We start from the raw sequence: 16,241 nt of genomic DNA, 5'->3' as shown, positions 1-16,241 counted from the left end.
CCCCAAGTCCTTTACCCCAGGTGTCACTGCACATACCACCTTGGGGAACAGTGATACGAGGTATAGCCGGTCTCCCCAACTGGAGGGTAGGCACTTAACACACGGACTTCATAAATATTTGTTGAATGAAAGTGTTTGCCCCTAGAAGGCAGAATCCAGGCCAAAATCCTTTTTTTAACCCCCAGTGACTCTAGCCCAGAGCCCTTTACCTCGTAAGGACCAAGTATATCACTGCTGAATGTTGATCCAGACAAGTCATGTTCTTTCTCTGAGTCCTGGGTTTCTCAGCTTAAAAATAAGAGGATTCTATCAGAGGGCTGGTCTCCTTCAGCTCCAGATAGTCTGTGGTTCTCTCTTTGGAGATGTTCTTACCCAGAGACTGGCTCAGGGCTCCTGTAATTCACGTAGTATTAATCTGATAGTGCATACAAGAAAGAGAAAAATCAAGATTAAAAACAATGTACATAGCATGAATATGGTTTGCAAAGCAACTGAATAATTACTGACATCATGTCTTCTCTTTTCCCTCCTCTTCTCTTTTCCTCCTTCTTCTCCTCTCTTTCTCCCCCTCCTGCAGATGCATCCTCAGCAGCTGGTTGTCTCCTGGTTTTCCCTGGTTTTGCTGGCATCTCCCCTCATGGCCATATGGGAACTGGAGAAAAATGGTAACCAGGCTCTCCTTCTCTGTGGCGGCCCCGAAATCTAAGCCAGGACTTATCAGGCAGGCCCTGGGGGGCAATCAGCCCGAAAGGGGCAAGCAGGCCTTGGGGGGTTCCTAGTGAGTGCCATCACTGGGAAAAGGCAGGCCGTCTGTCCTTCCTTCACCTATGTCGTTTGGCTTTCATATTAGGGGCCAGAGTAGGAGCTTTTTGCAGGATGTGATAGGAAAGGCTATATGGACTTCACAAGTATTACTAAAAACCAGCTGTATCATACAGTGAAAATTCCAAAGTGAAGGATTTGGAAAGATTAAGAACTACGTTCTCTCATCCCCCCCTCCACCACACAATATCACTCCCTCCGAGCACCGAGAGGACTCACCTCTGACCAAGCACTTTGGGGGAAGCATAGGATTTAGACTCGTGTTGACTTGGGCTCAAAGGCTGACTCTGTTAGGTGACCTTGAGCTGGGTCACCTCTAAGGCTGAGTTTCCTCAACTGTGAACTAGGGATTACAAAGTGACACCTACTACACGGATGACTGAATGTTAGTGAGTGCAGGAGACAGCTCAACACCTGTGAAGTGAGAGTAAATGTTAGCCAGGATTGTTTTGGTTGTTTGAAATGATGTCTCTGATGATTCAAGAGACCCTGTTTATAATCCCAATGATCAATAAAAATTACTAGTAGAATAATAGAATAGGTAGGTATTAGTAAAATAAGGGGTCCCTCTATCCTATTTTCTCACACACAGTAAATAATGTATTAACTGATTGTTAGCTGTTCCTGAAAGATCTTCGAACGTTTCTCATGGAAGCCAACATAGTGTTGGCAATTACTATCTGTAATTGTATCCTGGTAATAATAGTTAATATTTGTTGAGCACAGTATTTCATTTAATTCTCACAACAACCATGTGAAATAGGGACAGTCTGTATCCCATTTTACGGATGTTGCAAATAGAGGCTACAGAGATTAAGTAACTTCCCCAGTTTGACAGCCCTGGGAAGGATGGAACAGGGACTTGATCCCAATTCTGTCTCACTTCAAAGCCTGTGCATTTAAGTATTCGAAGAAGGTTTTTACAAGAAGGACATGAAGTAATTGTTTCCTATGTGCTTGGAACACAGGAGGAAATAGGCATAAGTTAGAGTGAAGACATTTCAGCTGATGATCAGAAATAATCTGTTGATAGTCAGGAGAGTACCACATTAGAAAATGGATACCTGAAAGAAATTTTGGACTGTCCCTCCATTCTTAATCATTTCGGGAAGGCAACAATCCAGCCATCTCCCCTCTGCCCAAGGAGAGTTTGAGAGTTTTAGACCCTCCCTTGAGCAAAGGCGAAGGCCTGAGCCAGAAAATTATGCCAGATCCCTTCCAACCCTGGGATTTTTGGTGAGCTCAGGAAGCTTGGCCCTTGCATAGTAAACCCCGAAGTTGCTTCTAATTTGGTAAACCACCGAAATTCCAGGAAGTCAATGTGAGAAACAGAAGGCAGACGACTTTGGATGCAAGATGAGGAGATGAAGCCAGGCACTAGGTTCTGGATGCTCTTCCTCAGGCTCCCTCTTGCAGTTGTTGTCCCCTGCCCTTGGGTAAGGGTCTTCTAGGCCTTCTGAGTCTTAGTTGTGACAGGAAAAATAGCCTTGCTGTTCAGTTGCTGATGGAACAAAGAAAAACTAGAGAAAGCCAAAGGAGCCACGTGGTTTTATGTCAGCATAGCTAATCATTTCCAAAGAGTTGGGTCCCAAATGCTTTTTAGCTCACGTCTTTGTTACCCATTCAGTAGTTATAAATCCCTCTGATGTAAGAACTTTATGTCCCATAGTGCTTTACATCTGGATGCCAACAATAAGGGTCACCATTTATAGAGCATTTAGGGCACTATGTTAAGCTGTTGTATGAATTCGCTTGTATCATCCATGTCTCGACCTGCTGAAGCAAGCACTAATATTTTGTTCATTTTAAAAATGATGACACCGAAGCTTAGAGTAATTGAATGTCTTGCCTAAGGCCACAGGCAAGTGTAAGATATAGAGCTGAATCTAAACTCAGACCTATGTGACTCCAATATCCAGGCTCTTAACCAGTGTGGCTCTCAAACTTGAGAGGGCATCAGAATCATCTGGAGAGCATAAAAACCAGATCATCGGGCCCATCCCAAAGTTCCTGATTCAACAACTCAGATTTTGCTTTTCCCGCAGTTTCCTAGGTGTTGCTGCTGATGGTGGTTCAGTGATCAGGCTTGGGGAACCATTACATTAAATGATTCTAGCTCGTTAGTAAGTGATGCATGAATGAAGCTGGGATGTGACGCACTCATTGCAGTACTCTTCTAGGCCATTCCTCAAGTGCCAGTTTAGATACTCAGGTTAGAGATCCCATGCCAAGCCAACAAGGCAGAAGGCCTGAAATTTAGGTCTTGTACTTCTAACTTGATGTAAGCTTGCTTAGCCTCTTGGTTTTGGCATGCTCCTCGATGAAATGGGAAGACCAGGATCTACTAAACTGCTTCATAAGAGTGTAAAACTGTTTAAACAAAATTGAATGAAAATCTCCATGAGTGAGTTAATTTATGCAGTAGGAACTAAATCCTCAAATGCCCATGGAAAATTATAGGGCAGTTTCTCTGTGCAGTCATCGGACCAAACTTTGGTATGTGAATAACAATAACCAACACTAAAAAATTAAAAAAAAAAAAAAAACCAACACTGAGTTTACAATGGTAAGCACCATGCTAAGTGCTTTATATGTTTTTTTAAATTTAATCCTCATAGCCAAACCTATGACATAGATGCTATTATTATCATTTTAGAGACGAGGAAACTGAGGCTCATGGTGATTTACTACCTTGTTCCAAATCCCCTAGCCAGTTAGTGGGGACAAGATCTCAGTGCTGGTCAGTCTTTCTTGACATATCTGTGCCCTGCCTTATTTTCCACGTAACTGAAATTGTGCTGGAAGGTTCTTCTCTCCACCAGGCCTTTGGTAAAGAGTTTTGTGCTGTTCACATTTTTCTATTGTATCAAGGCCTTCCCCATCTGCCAGCGAATCAGAGGTTAATTATTAAAAACAGGCTGCCAGTTAATGACTCGATGGCAGCTATAAAACTTTGTTTATCTCTTCACGACCTTAAACCCAAGTAGGGCCCAGTGACCTGAGATCAATCATCTCAGCAAGCATTTGCTGTCACGAGCAAGGTTGTGCTCAGGAGTGCAGGGGCACGGGTGGCTCATAAATCCCAGTCCCGGGGTTCCTGGAGCTTACAGTCCAGTTCTCCATTCCCTGTGCTCTCCAGTTTATGTCGTAGAGTTGGATTGGCACCCGGACGCACCCGGAGAAATGGTGGTCCTCACCTGCCATACCCCTGAAGAAGATGACATCACCTGGACCTCGGACCAGAGCAGTGAGGTCTTAGGCTCTGGTAAAACTCTGACCATCCAAGTCAAAGAGTTTGGAGATGCGGGCCGGTATACCTGTCATAAAGGAGGCAAGGTTCTGAGCCATTCGCTCCTGCTGATTCACAAAAAGGAAGATGGAATTTGGTCCACTGATATCTTAAAGGAACAGAAAGGTAATTCCATTCGCTCAGAGGATGTCAATTTTCTCTTTTGCTCCATAAGAAATAAATTTAAAAACGTAAAAGGTTAAGACATGACTAGTGTAGTTAAGGAACTGATATCAAATCCCTTACTGAAACCACCCAGCATCTATGTTTTTCTTTGCTTTCTTAGATGCTTTGGGCACCATCCAGATCTCATGTTGAGAGATTTTCATGGTTGGTTTTCCTGAAGTTCTTTTTAAATGGCTAATGGAAATTAACCAACGTGTATAGTGCATAACTCAGCACGGGGCGGCCGCCTTGACAAATTTAATGCCTCCCCCTGATGTGTTAGGTGCATAGTAGAGTCTGCAGAATCAGCAACCTATTGAGACCTTCTCAGTCCTCACTGAACTGCCTGTCAGGGGAGCAGCATCATTTTCCAAGGGAATAAATGGAAGATCTTCACTCTTGTACAACTTGGTGGCCTGTGGTTCACCACAATTAAAATCTATCTGAAAGAAAACCTGCAAATATTGCATTTTTGTTCTTTTCAAATCCAGAATCCAAAAATAAGTTCTTTCTAAAATGTGAGGCAAAGAATTATTCTGGACATTTCACCTGCTGGTGGCTGACGGCAATCAGTACTGACTTGAAATTCAGTGTCGAGAGCAGCAGAGGGTAAGTGAAACCACTCTGATTTCTCAGTATTTTGCTAGAACTATTTCATTAAGAAAATAAGGGCAACCTCGCCATGGCCTATCAGTTAATGATAAGGGAGAAAACAAAGTCAAACCTATATTTTTTCAATGCCCCCTCTTGCCTAAATTGGGGAAAGAACATGGAGATTTAAGCTAATCGCCTGAACAAATGTGTGGGTTAGCACAGGATATTACTGGGGCCTGGGAATAGCCTCTGCTGTGTTTGAACCCACTCATCCAGATTGCCTGGCAATGCTTCATTAAGGCTCATAGCACCACGGGGAGGGATAAAAGGAGAAATCAAAGCTACGAATGACTTGCCAAAATTGTACCTTGAGATGAAAATAGAACCAAGAGCTCCGGGGCATAGATCTTGAAAGCCCTGAAGCCAACTCCAAAATCCTGAGGCTTCCAGAAATTTTCCCAGAGCCACCTCAACTCCTTTTCCTTCTGCTGACGACACCACTAATCTGAAGTTCATTGTTTGTCCGATGCACTTGGACTTCCCCTAAGAAACCAGTTTCCATGGATACTGAACCTATGTTAGCAGGTCTGTGTGACTTCCCTTCCTCACCATCCAGGTTCCTGAACAAGGCAGGGCGACAGAGCAAACCCCAGGTGATCAGCCTGGTCTGGCCACCTTGTAACTGAGTACATTAACCTCTGGGGTCTCCCTTTTCCGTCTTGAAAATGAAAATGCTTACTAAAGGAATGCTTATACAAATGCACAGAGACACAGATACCAGTGCTCAGTGTGATGTTTTTGGTAATCAGCAGGGGAAAAGTTAAATAAAGTGCGGCGCCTTATCCTCCAGCTTAACATGCAGCCATCAAAATGGATAACCCAGTCTGTGTGGCCTGTCATGGAGCGCTCTCCATATGTTCAGAGGGGGAAGAGATGGTTACAAACCACACACATATGTATATAGTTGGGTCCTATTTAATGAAAAATAAAATCATTGTGAGTATATATATATAGGCAAAATATGTGTGTATCCATATACATGTGGATATATGATTGCTTTGAATATTCATAGACAAAGGTCTGGAGGGATACGACAAGCTCTGAATAGTATTTCTGTTTGGGGAGTGAGATTAGGGTTAAAAGAGGCACACACATTTCATTTATGCACATTTTTATCTTTTTAATTTTTTATAATTAGCACATATGGATTTTGTCATTACAATGGGAAAAATGAATTTAAAAATTTTAATAAGGAGATTTAACCAAGGGCTCTGGATCTAAACATTTCTGGATTCATTTAGGCCAGAGGCACGGACATGCAGAGCTGTCTCTAAATATTTGTACCACCTCTGTGGCAAAGCTTGTTCTCCTGGGGAGGGCAGCTTCTTGGCCCCTGTGGAGAAATCAAACCCGTTGGAGAAATTGTGTCCTCAAACGGCTGTCTGGCTCCAGCCACTGGGAACTGACCCACGAATGGGTGAGACACGAGGTAATGTCTGTCTTTGATTTCAGCTTCTCTGACCCCCAAGGGGTGACATGTGGAGCAGTGACACTCTCAGCAGAGAGGGTCAGAGTGGACAACAGGGATTATAAGAAGTACATGGTGGGGTGTCAGGAGGGCAGCACCTGCCCCGCGGCCGAGGAGAGCCTACCCATCGAGGTCGTGGTGGGTGCCATTCACAAGCTCAAGTATGAAAACTACACCAGCAGCTTCTTCATCAGGGACATCAGTGAGTCCTCTTAATTATATGTGCTTCATAAAGATAAATGCCATTTGTCACATGTTCACAATGCCCCATGCACCAAGGTAAGGGGTTTACACGCATTGTCTCCTTTATTCTGTACCCCCCCCAAAAGAGTTCAATGTAGATACTATTCTCTGCATTTTAAGGAAGAGAAAATTGAATCTCAGACAGGTTAAGTAAGTTGCCCCGGATCTCATAGCTAGCAACTCAGACCCAGTTCTGCCCCATTGGGAAAAGCAGGCTCTTGGCTACCCTTCTATCTGCTGTCCAGGCAGCTTCTGTGGTGAATCCAGCAGGACCCCCTCAGGCATAGCATTTTTATTCAGAACCAAGGTTTCCCTACTAATTGTAGTTATTCCCAGTGAGTCTTTCTCTAGCATTTGAAAAAAAATCTTCATTATTGGAATATAAGCCCCTCCAAAATGGACAAAGGGGAAAGTGGGATCAGAAGGCAGAACTACCTTACACCAAAGCCCCCCGAGGAAAACAAAGGGTGTTTCTTTATCTTCTTCCACAGTCAAACCGGACCCGCCCATGAACCTGCAGCTGAAACCACTACAAAATTCTCGGCATGTGGAGGTCAGCTGGGAATACCCCGACACCTGGAGCACCCCGCATTCCTACTTCTCCCTGACATTCTGCATACAGGGCCAGGGGAAGAACAATAGGGAAAAGGTAAGAGGTGACTCCAGGGCCATATACCCAGGTTTATGCAGGCCCACAGCTAGGAGACGAGTGATGATAACTGTAGCTAACATCTATTTAGCACTTTCTCCTTGCCTCAGACTGCTTTAAGGGTTTTACATGGATAGATCACTTAATCCTTAACATAACCCTACAAAGGCAGGTGGCATTATCATCAACACTTCACTAGGGAAGACACTGAAGCTCAGAGAGGTTAAATGACTTGCCCAAAGTTACGCAGCTGTAAACGGTCAGAACCAGGAAACCAGGCCAGTGGACACAAATTCCGTGTACCTAACCACAGCTGACCTCCAGTATGGGTGGTCATTAATTCTTGCACTCAGAATTGGTCCTCACATAGGAAATCTGGGCTCCAGGAGCCTCAAATCATTATTGTTTCAATTTAGTGAGTAAATTGAATGATAGAACATGTGTGCTATGTCTCACCCAAAATGGATAATTCCCAGCTGTCCCACGTACCGTGAAATGATTTTGAGCAGAATGTTAGTGCTTACAGAGGCTAAGACAATGGCTTTCAAGCTTTCCTGCCTTGCCATCATAGTCCCAAGTTCCAGAAGGCACTTTTATAAAGCCCAACACTCCTGGGACCCCGGTTTTAGAAATCACTGGATAAAGGCCTTATTCAGGATAGTGTTTAGCATTTGGTAGAAATTCAGCCATTCAGTCACTCCCTGAGAATTATTTTTTGTAGGGGGGAAGGGCTATTCTGGAGTAGACTTTACCTAAATATTATTTAAAATCTTGATATGTATCTTCCCTACATAAAATTTATATCATTAATAGGTAATATTTACTGAACACTTTCTATCGATTAAAGACTTGGCCAAGAGTTTTATGTGAGGATTACCTTTAACATTTCCACATCTATGAGATAGGAATAATTATTATCCCTCTTTTTATAAAGGATGAAACTGAGACACAGAGCCCAAAGCATTTTCCTGTGGTCACACAGCTAAAAGTTAACAATACCTGGATTTCAGCACGTTTTCTTTTCTTTGTTTTTTTTTTAAGATTTTATTTATTTATTTGACAGAGAGATAGCAAGAACAGGAGCACAAGCAGGGGGAGTGGGAGAGGGAGAAGCAGGCTTCCCGCTGAGCAGGGAGCCCAATGTGGGGCTCGATCCCAGGACCCCAGGATCATGACCTGAGCTGAAGGCAGACGCTTAACCACTGAGCCACCCAGGTGCCCCTTCAGCATGTTTTCTGATAAAAGGATCAGGATATAGTATTTCAGAATATCCAGGGGACAGCTAGAGCATATCTGCCTTTGTCCCACCATCAGCCTAGTACAGGGGTGAGTGTGCACGGGGCCTTCAGGCGAGGCAGCTCTTCTAGAAAGATGAAAGCTGGACCAAACCATCTCTCCCTCTGGGCTGAAATAGAAAAGCTGCATCTGTATTTGGAGCTTCTATCGGTAGGTGGCGCAAGTTCTACACAACTCCAGTGTTTATTCTCTACTGTGGTGCCCAAAAACCAAGGTGTGCTTGTTTGGGAGACCAAGCTTTGCAGAAATATGCCCAGCCCCTCTTGTGACTGCATTGCCAACGACTTCCCTCTCCTTTGCAGAAAGAGAGACTCTGCGTGGACAAAACCTCCGCCAAGGTCACGTGCCACAAGGATGCCAAGATCCGCGTGCAAGCCCGAGACCGCTACTACAGCTCCTCCTGGAGTGACTGGGCATCTGTGTCCTGCAGTTAGGTGAGCAGGCCCACAAAGCCCAGCCCACACCTGAACACTCAGGGTCCCCGGGTGCCGGGCAGCGGTGGGGGGCAGTGCGGGAGAAGAAAGGGGAGAGAGGGTGCCCGGCTCACAGTCACCAGAGTCAGAAAGATACCTTTGTTCGTTAAACAGATATTATTTGATGCCCATAGTGTTCTGGGCATTATGCTGGGTACAGAGATACTGCAGTAAAGAAAACAGGTGTAGGTCCTGCCCTCCTGGAGGAGAAGGCAAAGAAGAGCGAGAGGGGAGAGGTAGCTAAGAGTCAGAGAGCAAGAATAGCTTGCAAGCTGTTTTCAGGAGTTAGAACCTTATCCTGGGCACCTGGGGGTGGGGGGAAGACACCAAAGGCAACCAAATCCTAGGCCACATAAGGACAGGCTGGGCCCTTCTGACATGGAATCCCCAAACCCAATTGCCCAGTCATGTGTCGTGTGAAATAAGGGTTTGCTGCCGCATTTCTAATTCACAGAAACTGTTGGTATTCTTTTTCAGGTTCCAATCCCAGGATGAAACCTTGGAGGGAAAGTGGAAGATATTATGCAGAATTTTCTAAAGCCTCAATAGAATAGGCCCCCAAAGTTATTTTCTACCTAATTTGCTTTTTGTGAAGGATCATTATCATGTCTTTGCAGTATTTTTACATTTACATGCCAAATGGCCACTGAAACAATCAGCTATTTTATTTATAGATTTTCCAGCTAGCAGGTTGCCACTGACCTTAATGCTATTTAAATATTTAAGTAATTTATGTATTTATTAATTTATTATTTTTATTGAACACTTGTGTGCCAAGATGTATTGTATGTTTCATACTCTCAGGACCTGATTTGTAAGGAAGAGGCCCTATTACGCAAAATGTGAATTTATGTGTTATTTACACTGGAAACTTCTCAAGCAAGACTGCAAGTGTATGGGTTTTATGACAACCAGTGAGAACACAATGTTCTGATGCCAGCACCATAATATATTTGTGATGGATGAGAACACAGAAGTAGTTAAATAGAGGCATGGAGACATGAATCCATTTGAGAAGGTTCTGGAGATGGAGATGTCAATTCCTGTATCCATGAAGACTTCCTGGAGGTGGTGTTGATAAAGCAATTCGGGGCCACCTACCTGTACTTCTAAGCAAGTTTAGTTTTGGGATGCCTGAATTTAGAAAGGGCTAAAAAAATAACTGAAGTTGAAATTCAGCTTCAGCCACCCTGGCAGTCCCTACCCCCATCTATCTGTAAGACATAGCAGAGGGACCTGGAGACAATGTAAGTGTCTGGAAAGTAAAAAGGTCTTATGATCCAGGAAGGAGAACCAGTAGGGCCAAGCACATAAAGCTGTCAGAATTGCCAGGTGCTCCTTAATAGCCAGGCAAAAAAAGCACAAAGATGCAAAGAAAATGATCAAGAATTGCTTACTCGTCAGCGTGAGCAAACCTGACCGGATGTGACCAGAAAGTGCCCACCACTAAGGTGCTACTTTTAAGTAATGAATAGGCTTTCTGTAAAATGATTTCATTCGTTTTCTGTTTACTTGTTTTTACATTCTGACGATGAACTAATAAAAATATAACTCTTCTTTGCAATAATACTTTGGGCTTTCTCAGCTGACTCGAGGATCCTATTCCCACATTTACCAGGACTGCATTATTTTTCCCCTGCCATTTAAGAATTGCCCTTCTTTGAAGCAATTTCACTTCCAGTTTTGCACAGTTGCCCTTTCCCTTTATAGGATTCCCAAAGTCAGTGTCTTGCTGAGCTCAGGGAATGTCCCTGTGGTCTGACTACAGGGAACTCTGCAAGGGCACCGAACTGCATTATGCCCTCTTTAGAGGTTGGATGCTCTTGCTCTGTTCACCTTTTAGCCTGCAATCAACTCGACTAGTTCCAGAGCATCATGAAATAAAACTCCAACCTGGTCGAGTCATAAGCATCCCATCCCATAGGGCCAGCTCCAGTGTTTATGGAGGGTTTGTCATATGTCTGGACATGTGCTAGCTCTTGAGGTTGAGGAGTTCCAGAAAATCTTGGGTGGCCTTCCTCCAAACAGTGCCCACTCCTGGCACAGCTTATAAGACAGGGATGAAAAGTTAACTGCAGTACCACTAAATGCTAAAATGTACAGTATACGGTGCCCTGGGGTAAGAACAAAGGAGAAGAATCAGTATAACCTGGAGTTGCCCAGGAAGGCTCAATGGAGAAGGGGAGGTCAAAGAAAGGGCAGAGCCTGCCAATTCCTCTTCGGTGCCTGCCATGGAAAGAGCAAGTGGTGGGATCCGAGAGAACGGAGTCCATTCTCTATTATCTTCAATGGCCAAGTGAACATACTTGGGCTTCCTTGCAATGGCAAGGTAATTATAATAGGGATGTTGTAAGTGTCCTTATTTGAAGTGACTCCTGGAGCCCTTATTCTACTCTGCTTCTGACCTGGAGGAACGGTGGAAAGATCCCGTCATGCTCATCCAACATTTGAAATCTATCATCTTGTATTATGAGCCCACACTTGATAGCACATGGTTGGTTAATAACAACTCTTTGTCCTCCTACAGGGCCTTTCATCTAGACATACCAAAACACTTAATGGGCACTTAATGAACAACGCTAACCAAGAAAAAATAATTAATCACATTTATGAGTACAGAGACCAGGGGACCTTTCCCAAAACTTTTGGCCAGCAAAGGGCCGAGCTCAGATGTTCTGGCTCCCAACTGACATGACCTCTCAGCATCCGATTAATTTTAAGTTCAGTACATGCACTGAAGAGCTTTTGTCTTTGAAAGATATTCTCCAGGACAGTCCTTCTTTATGAGGCGTCTATCCACTACAAATGTATCAAATGTTCTAGCAAAAGAGCTCAAGACTGGGACTGCAGGAGACTCGTTCTGGCCAGCCCTGCTACATGACCGTGTGACCTTCAGCAGGACACCAAACACAGCCTGCTTGTTGTCCCATCACTACTCCCTCTCAACTTCTTTCTCTCCCAGTGACCCTCCTGAGCTCTAGGTTTGGGAAGCTACGTAATCACTTTTCTAGCCATGCTGGCTGCCCAGCAAGGCCATGAGACCTAGTTCCAGCCCATAACACCTAAGAAAATTCTGCTGGCGTTCTCCTGAGAAAAGACAGAGCCAGGGCGAGCATCACCCATTCCCTCCTTCCTCTCTTGAGCAGATGAAATTGAAGAAGTCTCAGAGGAAACCCTGCAACCAGAATGGAAACCATCATGCTGAGACTATAAAAAGACTCTGGGACCCTAGCAACAACAAGAAGCTGAACCAAACCCTGTAACTACCTACCCCAGCCTTCTTGTGTTAAAAGGAGAGACCCATGCGTGTGGTTTTTCAGATGGTGGTAGAAAACACATGAGAGAAAATGTACCATTTTTGTCACTTTTAGGTGTCGAATTCAGTGCCATCCGCTACATTCAAATTGTCCTGTGACCGTCACCACCAGCCATCTCTAGAATGTTCTCTTCTTCCCAAGCAGACTCTGTACCCATTAAGCAATAACCCCTCCCATGTTTGTTTTCAAAACAGGAAATAACTAAAGTGAAAATTAAATAAAGATATTCTCTTAAACATCTAGATCCTGTCTCTGAGAGGCAGGCCAGCACTGGTAGGAACTGGTGTCAGAACACCTGGGTCTGCCCCTTACAGAACATCTGGTATACCCCTTGGGGAGCCCTGGAGCCATATCCAATGATGCCATGTAGGGTCCTGGTAATACCCTGCCTGTCTGAAGAAAGGGAACCATGGTCAGGAAGATTGTGCCGAGGGCAGACTGAGCCTGAGCAGGACTAAGCTGGGGCGGGGGGTGGGGGTGGGGCTGGGGTGGGGGGGTGGCTTGGGCAAGCAGTTCCCATGGGAAAGACACCTCTGCTGTTCCTTCATTCACTCCACAATGTTTTTCTGAGTAATTGTGCTGTCCCTGGCACCATCCTCAACTTTCTGGATACAAGGCTAAACAAGACCCTGCTCTCCCACTGCTTCTGGTCTCCAAGGGATGAAATGCTTGAAATTCTAAGCAGTGAAGGTCACTTCTTGAGGGTTAAGAGCTCTATAAAATGAGATAATCAGTTTAATGGGATTAGCCCGGTACCTGGCCCACAGTAAGCACTCAGTGAGTGGTGGCTGTTTCCACTGACTAGCTCTGTGATCTTGAGCAAATTACTTAACCTCTTCAAGCCTCAGTTTTCTCATCTGTAAAATGGGATAATAACAGTAACCACTTCACAGAGTGGTTGTGAGGATTAATGGAATAACCCTTAGAAAGTGCTTATAGAAATCCCTGATCCATAATAAGTACTCAATAAAAGCTGATGGCTAATATTCTTATTATATTACCTATAACCCGAAAAAAATAATAATTTGGGACCCTATGCTTTTGTGGGGGTAGGGACATGGAGGGATCATTGTTAGGAGGTCATGATGTGTCTCAGAAGGTGAATTGGGATGGAGGAAGCATTAATCGGTCAATGAAGAGATCATCAAGCTCTTCAACGTAGAATCCCTTTCTTATAAATAAAATTGCAGAAACATCCCTACACGGGGGATACCAAGATGCAATGAACCCAATTCCTGCCTTCAGGGATTGCACAGTCTGAAAGGGGCAAACATGGTGAATACATATTTTAAAATATAGCCAGGCTGGGATAAGGGTATGTGCATCCTAAATATTTCTTTTTACAAAGGTTTTCAGCTCCCAGGAAGAGCTTTTTCATTTCCTTTAGCCTTCCTGGATGCAATAATTTGGCATAAACCTACCAATTCACCTTGCCTATAAATCAGATTTTAATCATCTCTTTCCATTTCATTGCAGTTTGGCTGCTCTTCTTGGACAGCATTTGTGAGCAAAATGCATTTGGACAAGACTTTCTTCATAGAGCCATATTATAACCAAGGAAATGAATTCCCTCTCTCAGGCTCATAAAATGCAAAAATAAAATCAGCATTCGGGCTGAGGGCAGAGGAAACCAGGCGCGCATACTGAAAACCCTCCTTCTGCAGGAAGCACGCTCGGGGGAGCGGATTTGCATTTACCTTCACGCAGGTCTGGGTTCCGCAGGCGCGGGGCGTCTGGGCAGCCGCCGCGGTCCTGCGCAGCCCCTCTGCCCAGTGCGGGCCCGTGTGTGTGACCGGCTGCGGGGCTCTGCAGCTGCTCACTAATCTCCCCTGCCTTTCTCATAAGGAACGTAAACTCTCTCTCCCAGGCCCTTCGCCACCAGCCCACCAGGCAGCTTCCCTGGCTCTTTGCAAAAGGGCCAATCGCTAACCCCAGCATGGGGGGTTCCAGAGAGCTGAATATTCTGCCAGTGACCCTGGGGTTTGGAGGAGAGGAAAAGTTGGGGAGCAAATCTTGGACACACAGTAGTGTCCAGTCCGTTTCCTCCTTCCCACAGCCACCATCCAACAAGCACACAGCAAACACTGATGGAATGGGGGCTACAGTGCCTGGGAGGATCCAGAGTGCAGGGGGTGTGTGTGCACCCAGCCCTGGGCAGGGAGACCTCAGCTCAAATCCCTGCTGCCCACTTACCAGCTCTGTGCCCTTAGGCAATTCCTTAATCTCTCCAGGCCTCAGTTTCCTCCCCCCTAAAACAAGCATGCTAGCAGTGCCAACCGCCTCCCCGGGGATGTTGTGAGAATGTAAGGAAACCAGGCTCCCAGCACCCTGCACCTGGCAAGAAGACCTCGAATGTCAGTTGCAGTTTCTGTGTTTATAAAGTCAGGCCAAAAAGGAGAAGCAGTCTTAAACCCACCGCTTCCTCCCTCCCCATGGAGATGAGGGCTGGTTCAGGACGAGTACTTAAGCTTTCCAGTCCTGACTCAGAAATCTGTGTCCTCTGGCCCATCAGCCCTCTCCCAGGTCCACTGCCAGCACCCAGCAGTGACATCCCCCCCAGATCACAGCATACAGAGCCGGGCTCTGTTTCAGAACCATTGCACGGGTTTCTGCTCAGCCTTATTAAAACATCCTCCAGCCATGGCTGACCTCTTTCTCTGAAATCCCTCTTTTTGCACTTTTGGGGTTCTTAGAGGCTCACCAGACCCACGGTCTCCCAGCTTGTTCGAGCTGGACTCCCTGTGTTCAAGTGGAAATCTTAGATGAAGTCCCACCATACACAGGCACTGGGGAGAATGGTGGCCAAAGGGACCTTAGGTTTATCAGCAATGTTCTAATTCTTTACAAGAAGAACGTATTAGCATATTCCTGCATAATTAAAAATTAATTTTTTATAAAGTCCTATATGTAAAGCAGACAAAAGCTGAGTCGCTCTGGTTGAAGCCTCCCGCCCATTCAGTCCCCCCTCCTACTCACCACTGAGAGCCCTGGGGCCCCACCTCAACATCCCTAAACTCTTCAGGGTCCAGTTTGAAAACCTCTAGTTTTATAAAGGAGGAAATTGAAGGCGAGAGAAGTTTGGTTCCTTGCTCAAGCACCCAGAGCCTGATTAATGCCAGGGCTCAAACTTGAACCTAGGTCTCCTGACTCCTATTTTGGCTGTTCCTGACATATTGAGTCATAATTCCCAGAAGGTTGCTTTTAAAATGACCAGCCTATCACCAGCGAGAGGTGGCATATGAAAACCTAGGGATTCCCACAAACACTTTCATACTAATCAGCTTCTCAAAATAGTTGTCCAGCTCCTTGGAATGTGGTGCTTGGAACCTGAAGAGCATCCTCTGCTCCACAGGAAAGTGGAAAAGAAACAGCAAGGGCATGCACCCTCTAAGACAAGAAAAGTCAGAATTTGGGTTGCCACAGCACTGCTATTAGCTCTAGAACACCTTAAGGCTAATAAGGAAAAAGGTATCCCTTCCTCCGGGCAGACACAGCCCCATGCCAGGGTACATGGCTTCCTGAGCGGACAGCAGGCTTGATTTCTGCTCTCTTGACCCCTCAACCAGGGCCCTTTGTGCAGGACACGACCTGCCCAAACACACATGGCAACCCTGGTCGTAGAGACAGTGGTAAGTCCTTGGGGTAAAGAAAATTGAAGGAGAGGGAGGGCTTTCACTCATTTGTTCATTCATTCATTCATTCATTAAGCAAATAATTACTCGTGTTTACTGTGCCAGGCACAGAGGTGCAGGGGAGAATCCATGAGCAAGGTGGGCAGGTCTGCTGCCTCCAAGATCTTACAGCCTCAAGAGGGCTGAAGCCAGCAGCAAGGACAGTCAGAGTACAGTGTGGAAAGTGTTAGCAC

The 16,241-nt window shown here is 45.2% G+C and overlaps 1 protein-coding gene across 1 annotated transcript; it reads left to right on the top strand.

The window, feature by feature from the left end:
• Nucleotides 1–532: 532 nt before the first annotated feature.
• Nucleotides 533–9,766, top strand: IL12B (interleukin 12B). The gene is made up of 7 exons (XM_032403465.1): nt 533–665; nt 3,962–4,237; nt 4,768–4,885; nt 6,383–6,600; nt 7,133–7,290; nt 8,889–9,020; nt 9,537–9,766. Exons 1-6 carry the CDS (start codon nt 578–580, stop codon nt 9,018–9,020), a joined length of 990 nt encoding a protein of 329 aa, XP_032259356.1. The 5' UTR covers nt 533–577; the 3' UTR covers nt 9,537–9,766.
• The last annotated feature ends 6,475 nt before the right edge of the window (nt 9,767–16,241 follow it).

This window comes from Phoca vitulina, unplaced genomic scaffold (assembly GCF_004348235.1).
Source record: "Phoca vitulina isolate PV1807 unplaced genomic scaffold, GSC_HSeal_1.0 scaffold6, whole genome shotgun sequence".
Taxonomy (NCBI): Eukaryota; Metazoa; Chordata; class Mammalia; order Carnivora; family Phocidae; genus Phoca; species Phoca vitulina.
Note: the sequence above shows the minus strand (reverse complement) of the source record. Positions and strands in the feature narration are given on the sequence as shown.